Source organism: Salvelinus fontinalis, chromosome 36, assembly GCF_029448725.1.
Source record: "Salvelinus fontinalis isolate EN_2023a chromosome 36, ASM2944872v1, whole genome shotgun sequence".
NCBI classification, from domain to species: domain Eukaryota; kingdom Metazoa; phylum Chordata; class Actinopteri; order Salmoniformes; family Salmonidae; genus Salvelinus; species Salvelinus fontinalis.
The window spans coordinates 24,851,217-24,867,259 of NC_074700.1; the positions used below are offsets into that span (position 1 = coordinate 24,851,217).

Consider the following 16,043-nt stretch of genomic DNA (forward strand, 5'->3'; position numbering starts at 1 on the left):
CATCATGCTGTATAACCTCATATCATCACCATCATGTTCTATAACCTCATACCATCACCATCATGCTGTATAACCTCATATCATCACCATCATGCTGTATAACCTCATATCATCACCATCATGTTTTATAACCTCTTATCATCACCATCATGTTGTATAACCTCATATCATCACCATCATGTTGTATAACCTCATATCATCACCATCATGCTGTATAACCTCATATCATCACCATCATGCTGTATAACCTCTTATCATCACCATCATGTTGTATAAACTCATATCATCACCATCATGTTCTATAACCTCATATCATCACCATCATGTTGTATAACCTCATATGTCAGTGAACTGATTGATTACTGTTGTCAGTGAACTGATTGATAAATGAATCACAGTTGGAGTGTTGTGAATGAACTCTATTTGGCCAACTGCGCTAATCTTATTGTCCATTTATGATGATGTCACAGGACCCACAGGAGCGAAAGGAACTCCAGGTCAGCTAGGTCGGTCGGGCGTACCCGGTAGTTCAGGAGCACCAGGGTTCCCCGGAGCTAAAGGAGACCCAGGTTCCCCCGGATTTGGTGCCACAGGAGCTACAGGTCCCAAGGTATGGAAATGACTTTAGAACCGCATAGAACCATGGGTTCCTTTATGCTTGAATTTTTATCTCTCCAGGTTTAGATGAGTTATTTGAGTATTTTGTAGTGAACTGTCTACTCAATATGAATGAGATTTGTAATATATAGAAAAGTGCTATATTGATGACGTTATCTTTATTATCAGTAGTTGTTGAGCTAGTACTGTTAGTTTTACTTTCAATATTAGATAAATGACTGTTCTCTATCTATAATGTAACTTTATTCCACTCTCTCTCTCACACACACACTCTCACACACAGGGTGAGCCCGGTCGGTCGGGATTCCCCGGACAAAATGGAGAGAAAGGAACTCCCGGAACACCAGGTCTTCCAGGGTTTCCCGGCGGCCCCGGAGCCAAAGGCGACCCCGGCCTCCCAGGATTCCAAGGTACGCTTCCGGTAACTAACGGTTATGGTGCTAACCACCAGTGCTGTACAGTGGGAAAACCAGGAATAGTGACTTCATGTAAAATCCATCTATCTTTGTCATTAAATCTGTCCGTCTGTCTTTGCGGTAATTCATTTAGGTTCTCCCGGTATTCCCGGGCCTAAGGGTCTGGACGGTACCCCTGGTAACCCCGGTCCCGCCGGAGGCCCCGGGCGACCGGGAGAGAATGGCCGTGCCGGATCACCTGGGTTCCCAGGCGACAAGGGTCAGGCAGGCCGCGACGGAATCCCTGGACCAGCGGGAGTCAAAGGAGACCAAGGTAGGTGGCGTAGTCACATGAGATAACTACATTACCCATGATACAGTTGTCGTCACTGAGTTTTTCTTGTCATGGCGATATTACGCAGAAAGACCATGTACTTGTTTAAGGGTATGACTATTCTCTTTCAAATCTCTTTGAAAATTATGATTCTTCCAAAATGTGTTATATAATAGTTGGATGTCTAAATCTCACTCCTCTTTTTTCCCATGATCTTCTTCTCTTACAGGTCTTTCTGGTTTCGGCGGCCCCGGTTCTCCTGGTCTCCCAGGGTCACCAGGTGAGAGTCACACCACTTGATTGTACCCACCATACAGACACCATACAGACACCATACACACATCATACACACACCACACATTCCATACACATCATACAGACACAATACACACAGCATACACACACCACACACACCACACACACCACAAAACTCTACTACTTCTACTACTGCTACTGCTGCCACCTCTACTACCACTACTACTACTACTACTACGACCACTACTACTACTTATACTATAACAACTACTACTACTACTACAACTACGGTACTACTACTACTACTACTACTACTACGACCACTACTACTACTTATACTATAACAACTACTACTACTACTACTACTACTACTCTACATCGACCAACATCCTTCAATCAACACTTCTCGCCCACAACACCAAATGTTCAATGTTTCAGGTTTGCTGTATTTATATTGTATATACTGTCTGTATAACATTTGTATTCCGTTTGTACTCTGTCTTTACAATTTGTCTATTGCTGGCAGCACCAATTCACTGAGTCAATTCACTTAGTCAATTTCCAGGTATGTGTAAATGTACTTGGCGAATTAAAGTGATTCTGATTCTGAAATGACCCTGTGTGGTTGCCGTCTGTCCCCTCCAGGTGCTAAGGGAGATTTTGGCGCCCCTGGTCTTCCGGGTAACCCTGGGTTCCCTGGTCAGAAGGGAGAGATGGGCTTTCCCGGCCAACCTGGGTCCCCCGGGAGCATCGGGGCCCCTGGTGCCCCAGGTGTGGCCCTCCAGGGGCCCAAGGGTAACAGTGGATCCCCCGGCCCCCCTGGAAGAGGAGGTATGTTATGAATCGATCACTCCATCACCTGATAACCAACGTTACTGCCTGGTTTTGTGGCCATTTTGAAGTGTAGAATGTCCTGGTTGGTGTATGTTACAGTTAATATTTAAAAAATGTATTGAGTCATGGACTGGGAAGGACATTAGATAGATAGATACATAGATAGGATTCAGACTCCTTGAATGTTTCCACATTACAGCCTTATTCAAAAGTTGGTTAAATCGTTTTTTTCCCTCATCAATCTACACACAATACCTTTTTACCTTTTTAGAAATGTTTGCTTATTTATAAAAAATGTAAAACTGATATCACATTACATAAGTTTTCAGACCCTTTACTCAGTACTTTGTTAAAGCACCTTTGGCAGCGATTACAGCCTTGAGTCTTCTTGGGTATGACGCTACAAGCTTGGCACACCTGTATGAGTTTCTCCCATACTTCTCAGCAGATCCTCTCAAGCTCTGTCAAGTTGGATGGGGAGTGTCGCTGCACAGCTATTTTCAGGTATCTCCAGAGATGTTCAAGGACATTCAGAGACTTGTCTTGAAGCCACTCCTGCGTCGTCTTGGCTGTGTGCTTAGTGTCACTGTCCTGTTGGAAGGTGAACCTTCACCCCAGTCTGAGGTCCTGAGCTCTCTGGAGCAGCTTTTCATCAAGGATCTCTCTGTACTTTGCTCTGTTCATCTTTTCCTTGATCCTGACTAGTCTCCCAGTCCCTGCCGCTGAAAAACATCCCCACAGCATGATGCTGCCACCACCATGCTTCACCGTAGGGATGGTGCCAGGTTTCCTCCAGACGTGATGCTTGACATTCAGGCCAAAGAGTTCAATCTTGGTTTCATCAGACCAGAGAATCTTGTTTCACATGGTCTGAGAGTCATTTAGGTGCCTTTTGGCAAACTCCAAACGTGCTGTCATGTTCCTTTTACTGAGGAGTAGTTTGATTGGTGGAGTGCTGCAGAGATGGTTGTCATTCTGGAAGGTTATCTTATCTCCACAGAGGAACTCTGGAGCTCTGTCAGAGTGACCATCGGGTCACCTCTGATTGCTCAGCTCTAGGAAGAGTCTTGGTGGTTCCAAACTTCTTCCATTTAAGAATGATGGAGGCCACTGTATTCTTGGGGACCTTCAATGCTGCATACATTTTTTGATACCCTTCCCCATATCTTTGCCTCGACACAATCATGTCTCGGAGCTCTACGGACAATTAATTTTACCTCATGGCTTGGTTTTTGCTCTGACATGCACTGTCAATTGTGGGACCTTATATATAGACAGGTGTGTGCCTTTCCAAATCATGTCCAATCATTTGAATTTACCACAGGTGGACTCCAATCAGTTGAAGAAACATCTCAAGGATGATCAATCGAAACAGGATGTACCTGAGCTCAATTTCAGTCTCATAGCAAAGGGTCTGAATACTTATGTTAATAAGGTATTAATATACATGTTTATATCTATATATTTTTTACCCCCTTTTTCACTCAAATTTCGTGATTTCCAATTGTGATCCAATTACGATCTTGTCTCATCGCTGCAACTCCCCAACGGGCTCAGGAGGCGAAGGTCGAGTCATGCGTCCTCCGAAACATAACCGCGCTTCTTAACACCCACTCGGTTAAACCGTAAGCCAGCTGTACCAATGTGTCAGAGGAGACAGCGTTCAACTGACGCCCAAAGTCAGTCTGCAGGCGTCCCGCCGCCTCAAGGAGTTGCTAGAGTGCGATGAGCCAAGTAAAGGCCCCCCCCCGGCCAAACCCTCCCCTAATCCGGACAACGCTGGGCCAATTGTCCGCCGCTCTATGGGACTTGCGGTCACGGCCAGTTGTGACACAGGCTGGGATCGAACCCAGGTTTGTAGTGATGCCTCAAGCACTGTGATGCAGTGCCTTAGACGCTGCGTCACTCGGGAGACCTATTTTTTATACATTTGCAAAAAAGTTTTTGCTTTGTCATTGTGGGGGATTGTGTGTAGATTGATGGGGAAAATTTTTTATTTAACCATTTTAGAATAAGGCTGTAACATAACAAAATGTAGAAAAGGGGAAGGGGTCTGAATGCTTTCCGAATGCACTGTAGATAGATTATTGAAAGATACTCACTCTGACATGTGTATGCCCCCCCCCCCCCCCCCCCCCCCACACACACACACAACCAACCCACCCAAATCCAGGTGAAAACCAGGCAGCAAACTATGCTTAACTGACATACTGCAGTTGTGCGAATTCTTCATGTTAATCCCATTGATTTGCATGAGCCGTGAACCTCTTTGTCAATCACCACTGGTCCCAGATCAGCTATGTCACTGAGCACAAACACACACATTTACTCAAATCACCATCGTCGAACTGCATTGTACACACTGAGCACTGACCCAAACCAACCGATTGTATCACCACCACCACCACCATGCACATTGCAAGCAAACTTACCCCACCTCTCTAGCCTATTACTGCGAAATGTTAGGGTTTGCTGCTACCACACACCAATCAGTGTGTCTCTCTCACCGCCGGGGTTGAGAGAGACGCCCAATGTCTACGTTCTCCATCCATCTATCCATCCATCTGTTTGTTGTTGATACTTGCGTCCCCTCATCCCCTCCCCCTCTCGGTTGCAGGGGAGCGGTTCCTGATCTCTTTATCTCTGATGTGTGGGTCCTGTTGATGTCTGTGTTTGTCTAGTTATGTTAGATTGGCGTGATGCAGTTGAGCCAGAGTCAACCCTGTAACAGTTTAGCTGTGTTATATTAGTAAGGGGAGAAAACAACTAGCTTATCTTTAACTAATGCTAATGTTAAACTAACGTTTTGGGGAATGAATCTCGAAACAAGAAAGACCACCATTAACTACAGTATAAAGTGAATTGATTATTATTACGGACCATTAGTTAAAAATGTATTGCAAGTTTCAACTAAACATTTTGAGTGTAGATGTCAGCTATGACATGGACCCTGACTGTATACTGCACTTAAGACTGAGAAGGTTTGTCTGTGACTCGTCTCTGTTTCTGCCACAGTGATCTGTATCTGTCGCTCCACTGTCCTGCACGGGCCATGTGTGTCCAAGTACACCTGAATCACAACGCCAGCCTATAGCACAGAGTTGGACTAACTGGGCTCAGTTCAAACATGAGCAATTTAACATGATTTAATTTCAGATTTAATTCCAATTCCCTATACATAGAGTCACATTGATAATGTGTCTAAAAGGGGATTGCTATAGGTCTATAATCCTCTATGCCAGCGGTATTCAACTCTGACTCTACGAGGTCCGGAGCCTGCTGGTTTTCTGTTCTACCTGATCATTAATTGCACCCACCTTGGTGTCCCAGGTCTAAATCAGTCCCTGATTAGAGGGGAACAATGAAAACACAAAGTGGATCTGGCTTCCAGGTCCAGAGTTCCAGGGGTCTAGAGCATTCTATTCGATTTCCTCAAATCACTATCTCCTTACCACCTATAGCTGTACTAGAAAATACCTCCCAAAGTATCTTCTATTAGAGATCTAGTTACACGTACAGGTAACTGTCAAAATAAAGGAAACACCAACATGAAGCATCTTAATAGGGCGTTGGGCCACCACAAGCCAGAGCAGCTTCTCTGCACCTCGGCCTAGATTCTACAACTGTCTGGAGCTCTATCGGAGAGATGCAACAAATTCCATCATTTGGTGTTTTGTTTGACGGTGGTGGAAAACGCTGTATCAGGCGCTGCTCCAAACTCTCCCATAAGTGTTCAATTGGGTTGAGACCTGATGACTGAGACGGCCATTTCATATGGTTTACATCGTTGTTCAGGCTCATCAAACCATTCAATGACCGGTCGTGTCCTGTGGATGGCGGTATTGACCATGGTAGCCAAAATAATGGCCTGCCCAGCATTTATATACATGACACTAAGCATGATGGGATGTTGATTGCTTAAATAACTCAGGGATCACACCTGTGTCGAAGCACCTGCTTTCAATATACTTTGTATCCCTCATTTTCCATTATTTAGGCAGTTACCTGTATTTACTTTCTATTAATAATATTATATCAAGCATTATTGAGCCCAGTAATACTAGCCCAGCGCGGTGTGTGACTAGCGTCATCCCCATATAGTGTTGAGCGCGATGACATGTACTTCCTGTTTCCTGTGGCTTGGCTCCACCCCCTGTGGTGTGGCCCCGCCCCCTCTGATGACACGCGTGTCCGTGACCAGGTCCCTCAGGTCAGAGTTCCAGTACCCAGGCTTCTGTCCTACTGCATGTTCTCCTGACCTAAAACAAAACGTTGAACTATTTAATCTCACTGTGACCCTGTTCTGGAAAACAAATCTAGAACCTTTGACTGCGTTGTGTGTTCTAAGTGTTGCCAAATGATCTTGGACCTCTTGGTTTGATAAATTACTTTCTTCCCTTAATTTCTGATCATGCCTTTTTTACTCCTGCTAATCTCAATTTTCCTCTGATTGAGTACTCACACTGGTCAAAGAACCTTAACTAAAAGGACGTAACTTTTGCTAGAATGTTTTCATATGTTTCATCTTTAAATGTGGTAACAGACTGAGATTTTGTAAAACAAACCATGTTTAGAAATAATCAAAACCTTTTTTAGGAACCACAATTTCTGATGATAATTTCAATGAATAATATGTTAGTTATTAACACATGAACTTCTAACACTAAATACAGTAATTGTGTTAAACTTGGAATTGACTCATTTTGTGATTAAGTAGTTGATCAACATGAATTTAGCATTATGTCGTGTAAGATAATATAGAGATGTTAGCATTTTCTCCATTATCGTTAAATTCTTTAAAAGAACTGACACTATTTAGCTTTCCCTTTCAAACTATTACAAATACTTCCGTTTCATCATATATGTACACAGCCAAACCCCAAGCAGGTATTAATTGAAATGAAATAACGATATTGAAAATAAGCTGCATAAGATTTGACTTCTTTAAACAGTTCATTTGGTTTGCCATGAGATCTGGCTGTGTCAGATGTTAGTTATCCTGTGTCTATGCTAACTCTTGTTTTACCCCTGCACATTCTGCCGCCCGGCTCTGCTATACAGGGAATTCTGGGATACTTAGGTCCTCCAGGTTAGACTCCATGGTGTTTGATGATGATGACCACTGTTGTTCTGTTGTGATAATACTGATCTGTGTTCATATTGAATAGCGGCCATTTTTGTTAGCCCTGGTCCCTGATCCGTTTGTGCTCTTGCCAACTCCTTTGCGTTATTGGAATGAACAGACAGACTGGCTCTCGCTAGCGTCTTGTTGGATTGGGTACGACTTTACCACGTTGCTGATTTTCTAACCACTTTTCATTTTTTCAGGATGGGAAGTGTAGCCTAATAAAGAACTGTAGGCTACACATAAACTGTACACACACAAGAATACACCCCAAAATAAACTAAACACACTTGAACACACACTTACCCACCTTTTGTACTGTATTCATACCAGAAGAGGATGCTGGGAGGAGCTATAGGAGGACGGGCTCATTGTAAAGGATGGGATGATATGAATGGAACGGTATCAAACATATGGAATCCACATATTTGACTCCGTTCCATTTATTCCATTCCAGCAGTTACAATGAGCCCATCCTCCTATAGCTCCTCCCAATAGCTTCCTCTGATTCATACCCTATTTTTAAATGGTTGTATGTAAAGTAGCTATACAGCTACAGTGAAATTTGAATGGGTGTGTTTCATAAAACCAACTGTATTACAACAGGTTAGTACAGTAACCATAGAGATGGATCAGATAGTGTTATACAGTAACCATAGAGATGGATCAGATAGTGTTCTACAGTAACCATAGAGATGGATCAGATAGTGTTCTACAGTCACCATAGAGATGGCTCAGATAGATCTAGTTTGAACTCTATGGTTACTAATATTGTTTTTTGTTATAATGTCAGGTTGAGTTGTTTGTTATCTCTGACCTCTGACCTCTGTGTGTGAAGGTCCTCCTGGCCCCGAGGGTCCCCGTGGCCCTGGGGGTAGCGGAGGGACCAAAGGTGAGAAGGGAATCCCTGGATCTTCCGGATCCCCTGGTTTCCCCGGAGCGAAGGGAGAATTGGGATCGCCCGGATTCCCAGTAAGGAACCAAACAACTTAGATCCATAGATAATGATAGCAGGATGAATTCCATTTCAATCATGGACCAAATTGCTTTCATTGATCCTCTACTCTCAAATATAGATCCTAACCCGGGGAAAGGGGCTATGGGTTGGTTTGGGATTGTGTGAAGTAAATTAGAATTCCATCTGGGATTGTGATGTCACATGACCCATGACCTCACCCCTATCATGTGACCAGGGTATTCCTGGCCCTTCTGGTGGCAGCGGGCTGAAGGGAGACATCGGACTTCCCGGCGTACCCGGATTCCCAGGTAAACGAGTAACAGCATTATTACATACGTTTACATTAGCAAAAACATTGACATTGTCAACACTGACGTTAATTCTCTTCACTCCTTCCCTCTCCCTCTCTCTCCACTCCTTCCCTCTCCATCTCTCCTCCCTCTCCCTCTCTCCCCCTTCTCCCTCTCTCTCCACTCCTTCTCTCTCTCTTTTTCCTCCCTCTCTCCTCCCTCACTCTCTCTACCTCTCTGTTTCCACTCCAGGACTAAAGGGAGAATCTGGAAGGCCTGGATCATCCGGTCTCCCTGGAGATCCTGGAGATCCTGGTCCTGCTGGTGAGTCTAGTGTTGCATCCTAAAGGAGAAACACCAGAAAGATGAATGGCTAAAAGCAGTGGGTGTCTGTTAGCGATCTCACACACACATACACTCTGACCTCCGTCTTTGTTAACTCCAGGAATCCAAGGTGACCCAGGTGTCGCTGCGACCCCCATCCCACTGAAGGGAGAACGTGGCCCCCCTGGCCCTTCAGGTCTGCCAGGCAACCGTGGCTCCCAAGGACCTCCCGGACAGGAGGGACGCTCAGGTCATTGGACTGTCACACCCAGTGTCTGTTTGACACAGGACTTAATTTATAAAGCTGCAGTTAGCTTCGTTTTACCAGAGAAGGCTTAAAGCTGCAGTTAGCTAATACTGGAGGAAGTTAGTTTTCCCCTCAAATGGAGACTCACTGAGTCCTCTTGTCTGTTTCAGGTCAGCCCGGTCAACCAGGGGACCCCGGTCCTGAAGGACCGCCAGGATTCAGTGGAGCCTTCGGCCGCAAGGGAGACTCTGGACCTGCTGGACAGCCAGGTAAGATTGCCATCTTGCTCAGGTCCATAGAACACAAATAATGGTTCAAAGCTCCTGAACTACATACTCTATGTTACACAGACTTAACCCTCCATCTTGCTCAGGTCCTTCGCCTTGCTCAAGGGCACAGCAGCAAATTTTTCACCTAGTCAGCTCAGTGATTTTAACCAGCAACCTTTCGGTTACTGGCCCAATGCTCTTAACCGTCCATCTAGCCTACGCATAATGTTTAAAATCTCATGGAGTACATATTCTATGTTACACAGACCTAACCTTCCATTGTGTATGTCAGTCATTTATTATTGTGTATATCAGTCAGGTATCATTCTGTATATCAGTCATGTACAGTGCCTTCGGGAAATGATCAGACCCCTTGACTTTTTTCATATTTTGTTGCGTTACAGCCTTTTCTAAAATTGATTAAATATATATATTTTTTTGCAATCTAGACACAATACCCCATAATGACAAAGCGAAAACATGTTTTTAGAAATGTTTGCAAATTAAAAAATCAAACAGAAATATCTTATTTATATAAGTAATCTGACTCTTTGCTATGATACTCTAAATTGAGCTCAGGTTCATCCTGTGTCCATTGATCATCCTTGAGATGTTTCTACAACTTGATTGGAGTCCACCTGTGGTAAATTCAATTGATTGGACATTTATTTTTAACTAGGCAAGTCAGTTAAGAACAAATTCTTATTATGTCGTTCAGGGGCAGAACGACAGATTTTGACCTTGTCAGCTCGGGGATTCGATCTTGCAACCTTCCGGTTACTAGTCCAACGCTCTAACCACTTGGCCACTTGCCACCCGACATGATTTGGAAAGTCACACACCTGTCTGTATAAGGTCCCACAGTTGACAGTGCATGTCAGAGCATAAACCAAGCCATGAGGTCAAAGGAATTGTCCATAGAGCTCTGAGACAAGATTGTGTCGAGGAACGGATCTGGGGAAGGGAAATACCAAAATATTTCTGCAGCATTGAAGGTTCCCAAGAACACAGTGGCCTCCAACATTCTTAAATGGAAGAAGTTTGGAACCACCAAGACTCTTCCTAGAGCTGGCAGACTGGCCAAACTGAGCAATCGGGGGAGAATGGCCTTGGTCAGGGAGGGGACCAAGAACCCGATGGTCACTCTGACAGAGCTCCAGAGTTCCTCTGTGGAGATGGGAGAACCTTGAAGAAGGACAACCATCTCTGCAGCACTCCACCAATCAGGCTTTTATGGTAGAGTGGCCAGACAGAAGCCAGTCCTCAGTAAAAGGCACATGACAGCCCGCTTGGACTTTACCAAAAGGTGACTAAAGACTCTCAGACCATGAGAAACAAGATTCTCTGGTCTGATGAAACCAAGATTGAACTCTTTGGCCTGAATGCCAAGCATCACGTCTGGAGGAAACCTGCACCATCCCTACAGTGAATCATGGTTGTGGCAACATCATGCTGTGGGGATGTTTTTCAGCGGCAGGGACTGGGAGACTAGTCAGGATTGAGCCAAAGATGAACAGAGCAAAGTACAGAGAGATCCTTGATGACAATTTTTTACATGTTTTATATTTTTAATTTCACCTTATTTAACCATGTAGGCTAGTTGAGAACAAGTCCTCATTTACAACTGCGACCTGGCCAAGATAAAGCACCGCAGTGCAACACAAACAACAACACCGAGTTACACATGGAATAAACAAACATACAGTCAATAATACAATAGAAAAAAGTATATACACGGGCCTCCCGGGTGGAGCAGTGGTCTAAGGCACTGCATCGCAGTGCTAGCTGTGCCACCAGATATTCTAGATTTGAGCCAAGGCTCTGCCGCAGACGAGGTTAGGGAGGGTTTGGCCGGCAGGGATATCCTTGTCTCATCGGGCTCATCAGTGCACGCTGAACAGGTCGCTAGGTGTACGGTGTTTCCTCCGACACATTGGTGCGGCTGGCTGTGGATGTGCATTGTGTCAAGAAGCAGTGCGGCTGGGTTGGGTTGTGTTTCGGAGGACGCATGGCTCCCTGACCTTCGCCTCTCCCGAGTCCGTACACGAGTTGCAGCAGTGAGACAAGATAGTAACTACTACTAATTGGATACCACAAAATTGGGGAGAAAAAGGGTTAAAAAATGTTTTTGTATATACACTGTGTATATAATAATTACAATATAGCAATTAAACACGGGAGTGATAGATGTGCAGAAGATGAGTGTGCATGTAGAGATACTTGGGTGCAAAGGAGCAAAATAAATAACAGTATGGGGATGAGGTAGTTGGATGGGTTATTTACAGATGGGCCATGTACAGGTGCAGTGATCTGTGAGCTGCTCTGACAGCTGGTGCTTAAAGCTAGTGAGGGAGATATGAGTCTCCAGCTTCAGTGATTTTTACAGTTCCTTCCAGTCATTGGCAGCAGAGAACTGGAAGGAAAGGCGGCTGAAGGAGGAATTGGCTTTGGGGGTGACCAGTGAAGAGATATACCTGCTGGAGCGCATGCTACGGGTGGGTGCTGCTATGGTGACCAGGGAGCTGATAAGGCAGGGCTTTACCTAGCAAAGACTTACAGATGACCTGGAGCCATTGGGTTTGGCAACGTGTATGAAGCAAGGGCCAGCCAACGAGAGCATACAGGTCGCAGTGGTGGGTAGTATATGGGGCTTTGATGACAAAACGGATGGAACTGTGATAGACTGCTTCCAATTTGCTGAGTAGTGTTGGAGGCTATTTTGTAAATGACATCGCTGAAGTCAATAGTCAGTTTTACGAGGGTATGTTTGGCAAAATAGTCAATTTTTGGGACTATTCCACTGGGTCATTGTACCGACCAAACTAAACCAAGTATTAGAGAAGTTCTTTCCACATTTTGGCCCAGGTCTGCCAGAGCAACCAGTTCTGCCAGAGCAACCAGTTCTGCCAGAGCAACCAGTTCTGCCAGAGCAACCAGTTCTGCCAGAGCAACCAGTTCTGCCAGAGCAACCAGTTCTGCCAGAGCAACCAGTTCTGCCAGAGCAACCAGTTCTGCCAGGGCAAACAAATCAAATCAAATTGTATTTGTCACATACACATGGTTAGCAGATGTTAATGCGAGTGCAGCGAAATGCTTGTGCTTCTAGTTCCGACAATGCAGTAATAACCAACGAGTAATCTAACCTAACAATTCCACAACTACTACCTTATACACACAAGTGTAAAGGGATAAAGAATATGTGCATAAAGATATATGAATGAGTGATGGTACAGAACGGCATAGGCAAGATGCAGTAGATGGTATCGAGTACAGTATATACATATGAGATGAGTAATGTAGGGTATGTAAACATAAAAGTGCATAGTTTAAAGTGGTTAGTGATACATGTATTATATAAAGATGGCAAGATGCAGTAGATGATATAGAGTACAGTATATACATGTACATTATATTAAGTGGCATTGTTTAAAGTGGCTAGTGATACATTTTTGATCAATTTCCATCAATTTCCATTATTAAAGTGAGTTGGAGTTGAGTCAGTATGTTGGCAGCAGCAGCTCGATGTTAGTGGTGGCTGTTTAACAGTCTGATGGCCTTGAGATAGAAGCTGTTTTTCAGTCTCTCGGTCCCTGCTTTGATGCACCTGTACTGACCTCGCCTTCTGGATGATAGCGGGGTGAACAGGCAGTGGCTCGGATGGTTGTTGTCCTTGATGGTCTTTATGGCCTTCCTGTGACATCGGGTGGTGTAGGTGTCTTGGAGGGCAAGTAGTTTGCCCCCAGTGATGCGTTGTGCAGACCTCACCACCCTCTGGAGAGCATTACGGTTGTGGGTGGAGCAGTTGCCGTACCAGGCGGTGATACAGCCCAACAGGATGCTCTCGATTGTGCATCTGTAGAAGTTTGTGAGTGCTTTTGGTGACAAGACAAATTTCTTTAGCCTCCTGAGGTTGAAGAGGCGCTGCTGCGCCTTCTTCACAATGCTGTCTGTGTGGGTGGACCAATTCAGTTTGTCCTTGATGTGTACGCCAAGGAACTTAAAACTTACTACCCTCTCCACTACTGTCCCGTCGATGTGGATAGGGGGGTGCTCCCTCTGCTGTTTCCTGAAGTCCACAATCATCTCCTTTGTTTTGTTGACGTTGAGTGTGAGGTTATTTTCCTATTTTCCTGACACCACACTCCGAGGGCCCTCACCTCCTCCCTGTAGGCCGTCTCGTCGTTGTTGGTAATCAAGCCTAACACTGTAGTGTCGTCTGCAAACGTGATGATTTAGTTGGAGGCGTGCATGGCCACGCAGTCGTGGGTGAACAGGGAGTACAGGAGGGGGCTGAGAACGCACCCTTGTAGCGCCCCAGTGTTGAGGATCAGCGGGGTGGAGATGTTGTTACCTACCCTCACCACCTGGGGGAAACCAAGTCTGCCAGAGCAACCAGGTCTGCCAGAGCAAACCAGAAATAGTTTGGCCAAATGATACTCCATGCTGGAACCATTTATTAAAATGGATTCATATTAATATCAATCATATTCATATTAATGTGGTTATTATTGGCCTCTTTGTCTCCTATATCTCTCCTAGTCCATTCATATCAATACATAGCTCAAGAAGTGTCAAATAAACTAAAATCAAGTAAACTATAGTATTGTTCATTAAGTGTATTGAGTTGTTTAATGTCCGTTCTATCCCCTGTTCGCAGGTCAGCGTGGGTACCCAGGTCCCACTGGTTCAGATGGTCAGCAGGGCCCCCCAGGTAACCCCGGCTCAGCCTCTGTGACCCATGGCTTCCTGATCTCGAGACACAGCCAAGCTGAATATGTCCCTACCTGCCCCGACGGTACCAGCCTCATCTACGACGGATTCTCTCTGCTCTACGTACAGGGCAACGAGAGGGCACACGGACAGGACCTAGGTAAGACACACACACACAGAGTAATGAGAGGGCACACAGACAGGACCTGGGTAAGACACACACACACAGAGTAATGAGAGGGCGCACAGACGTGACCTGGGTAAGACACACACACACAGAGTAATGAGAGGGCACACAGACGTGGCCTGGGAAAGACACACACACACAGAGTAATGAGAGGGCGCACAGACGTGACCTGGGAAAGACACACACACACAGAGTAATGAGAGGGCGCAGAGACATGACCTGGGTAAGACACACACACACAGAGTAATGAGAGGGCGCACAGACAGGACCTAGGTAAGTCACACACACACAGAGTAATGAGAGGGCGCACAGACGTGGCCTGGGAAAGACACACACACACACAGAGTAATGAGAGGGCGCACAGACGTGACCTGGGTAAGACACACACACACAGAGTAATGAGAGGGCGCAGAGACATGACCTGGGTAAGACACACACACACAGAGTAATGAGAGGGCGCACGGACGTGACCTGGGTAAGACACACACACACAGAGTAATGAGAGGGCACACAGACAGGACCTGGGTAAGACACACACACACAGAGTAATGAGAGGGCGCACAGACGTGACCTGGGTAAGACACACACACACAGAGTAATGAGAGGGCGCACAGACAGGACCTAGGTAAGACACACACACAGAGTAATGAGAGGGCACACAGACGTGACCTGGGTAAGACACACACACACAGAGTAATGAGAGGGCGCATGGACAGGACCTAGGTAAGACACACACACAGAGTAATGAGAGGGCACACAGACGTGACCTGGGTAAGACACACACACACAGAGTAATGAGAGGGCGCACAGACGTGGCCTGGGAAAGACACCCACACACAGAGTAATGAGAGGGCGCACAGACGTGACCTGGGTAAGACACACACACACAGAGTAATGAGAGGGCGCACAGACGTGACCTGGGTAAGACACACACACACAGAGTAATGAGAGGGCAAACAGACAGGACCTAGGTAAGACACACACACACAGAGTAATGAGAGGGCACACAGACGTGACCTGGGTAAGACACACACACACAGAGTAATGAGAGGGCGCACGGACAGGACCTAGGTAAGACACACACACACAGAGTAATGAGAGGGCGCACGGACAGGACCTGGGTAAGACACACACACACAGAGTAATGAGAGGGCGCACGGACAGGACCTGGGTAAGACACACACACAGAGTAATGAGAGAGCGAACGGACAGGACCTAGGTAAGACACACACACACAGAGTAATGAGAGGGCGCACGGACAGGACCTGGGTAAGGATGGAGACTGGAGATACACGATGACATGCATGAACCTAGATGGTTGTTGTTATGAGAGAAGCAACTCACAGTATTAACCTCAAATCTTCTCTTCACTTATTTTTTCCTGTTTTCTCCTGTTCCCTTTCCTCCCCTCCCTCTTTCCTCTCCTCACTCCCTCTCTCGTCTCATCTGTCAGGTACTGCTGGTAGTTGCCTGCGTAGGTTCAGCACCATGCCATTC

The 16,043-nt window shown here is 45.6% G+C and overlaps 1 protein-coding gene across 1 annotated transcript in view; it reads left to right on the forward strand.

Moving 5' to 3' along the window:
* The window catches only part of LOC129835646 (collagen alpha-5(IV) chain-like), a 95,145-nt gene that overhangs the window by 67,625 nt on the left and 11,477 nt on the right, over nt 1-16,043 (forward strand). The window contains exons 34-45 of the mRNA XM_055901367.1: nt 471-610; nt 902-1,028; nt 1,168-1,347; nt 1,577-1,627; nt 2,248-2,433; nt 8,400-8,533; nt 8,755-8,827; nt 9,062-9,133; nt 9,255-9,383; nt 9,551-9,649; nt 14,307-14,519; nt 16,000-16,043. The exon at nt 16,000-16,043 is cut by the window's right edge and continues 134 nt beyond it. Coding sequence (XP_055757342.1) covers nt 471-610; nt 902-1,028; nt 1,168-1,347; nt 1,577-1,627; nt 2,248-2,433; nt 8,400-8,533; nt 8,755-8,827; nt 9,062-9,133; nt 9,255-9,383; nt 9,551-9,649; nt 14,307-14,519; nt 16,000-16,043 — 1,448 coding nt within the window. The remainder of the gene's footprint in view (nt 1-470; nt 611-901; nt 1,029-1,167; nt 1,348-1,576; nt 1,628-2,247; nt 2,434-8,399; nt 8,534-8,754; nt 8,828-9,061; nt 9,134-9,254; nt 9,384-9,550; nt 9,650-14,306; nt 14,520-15,999) is intronic.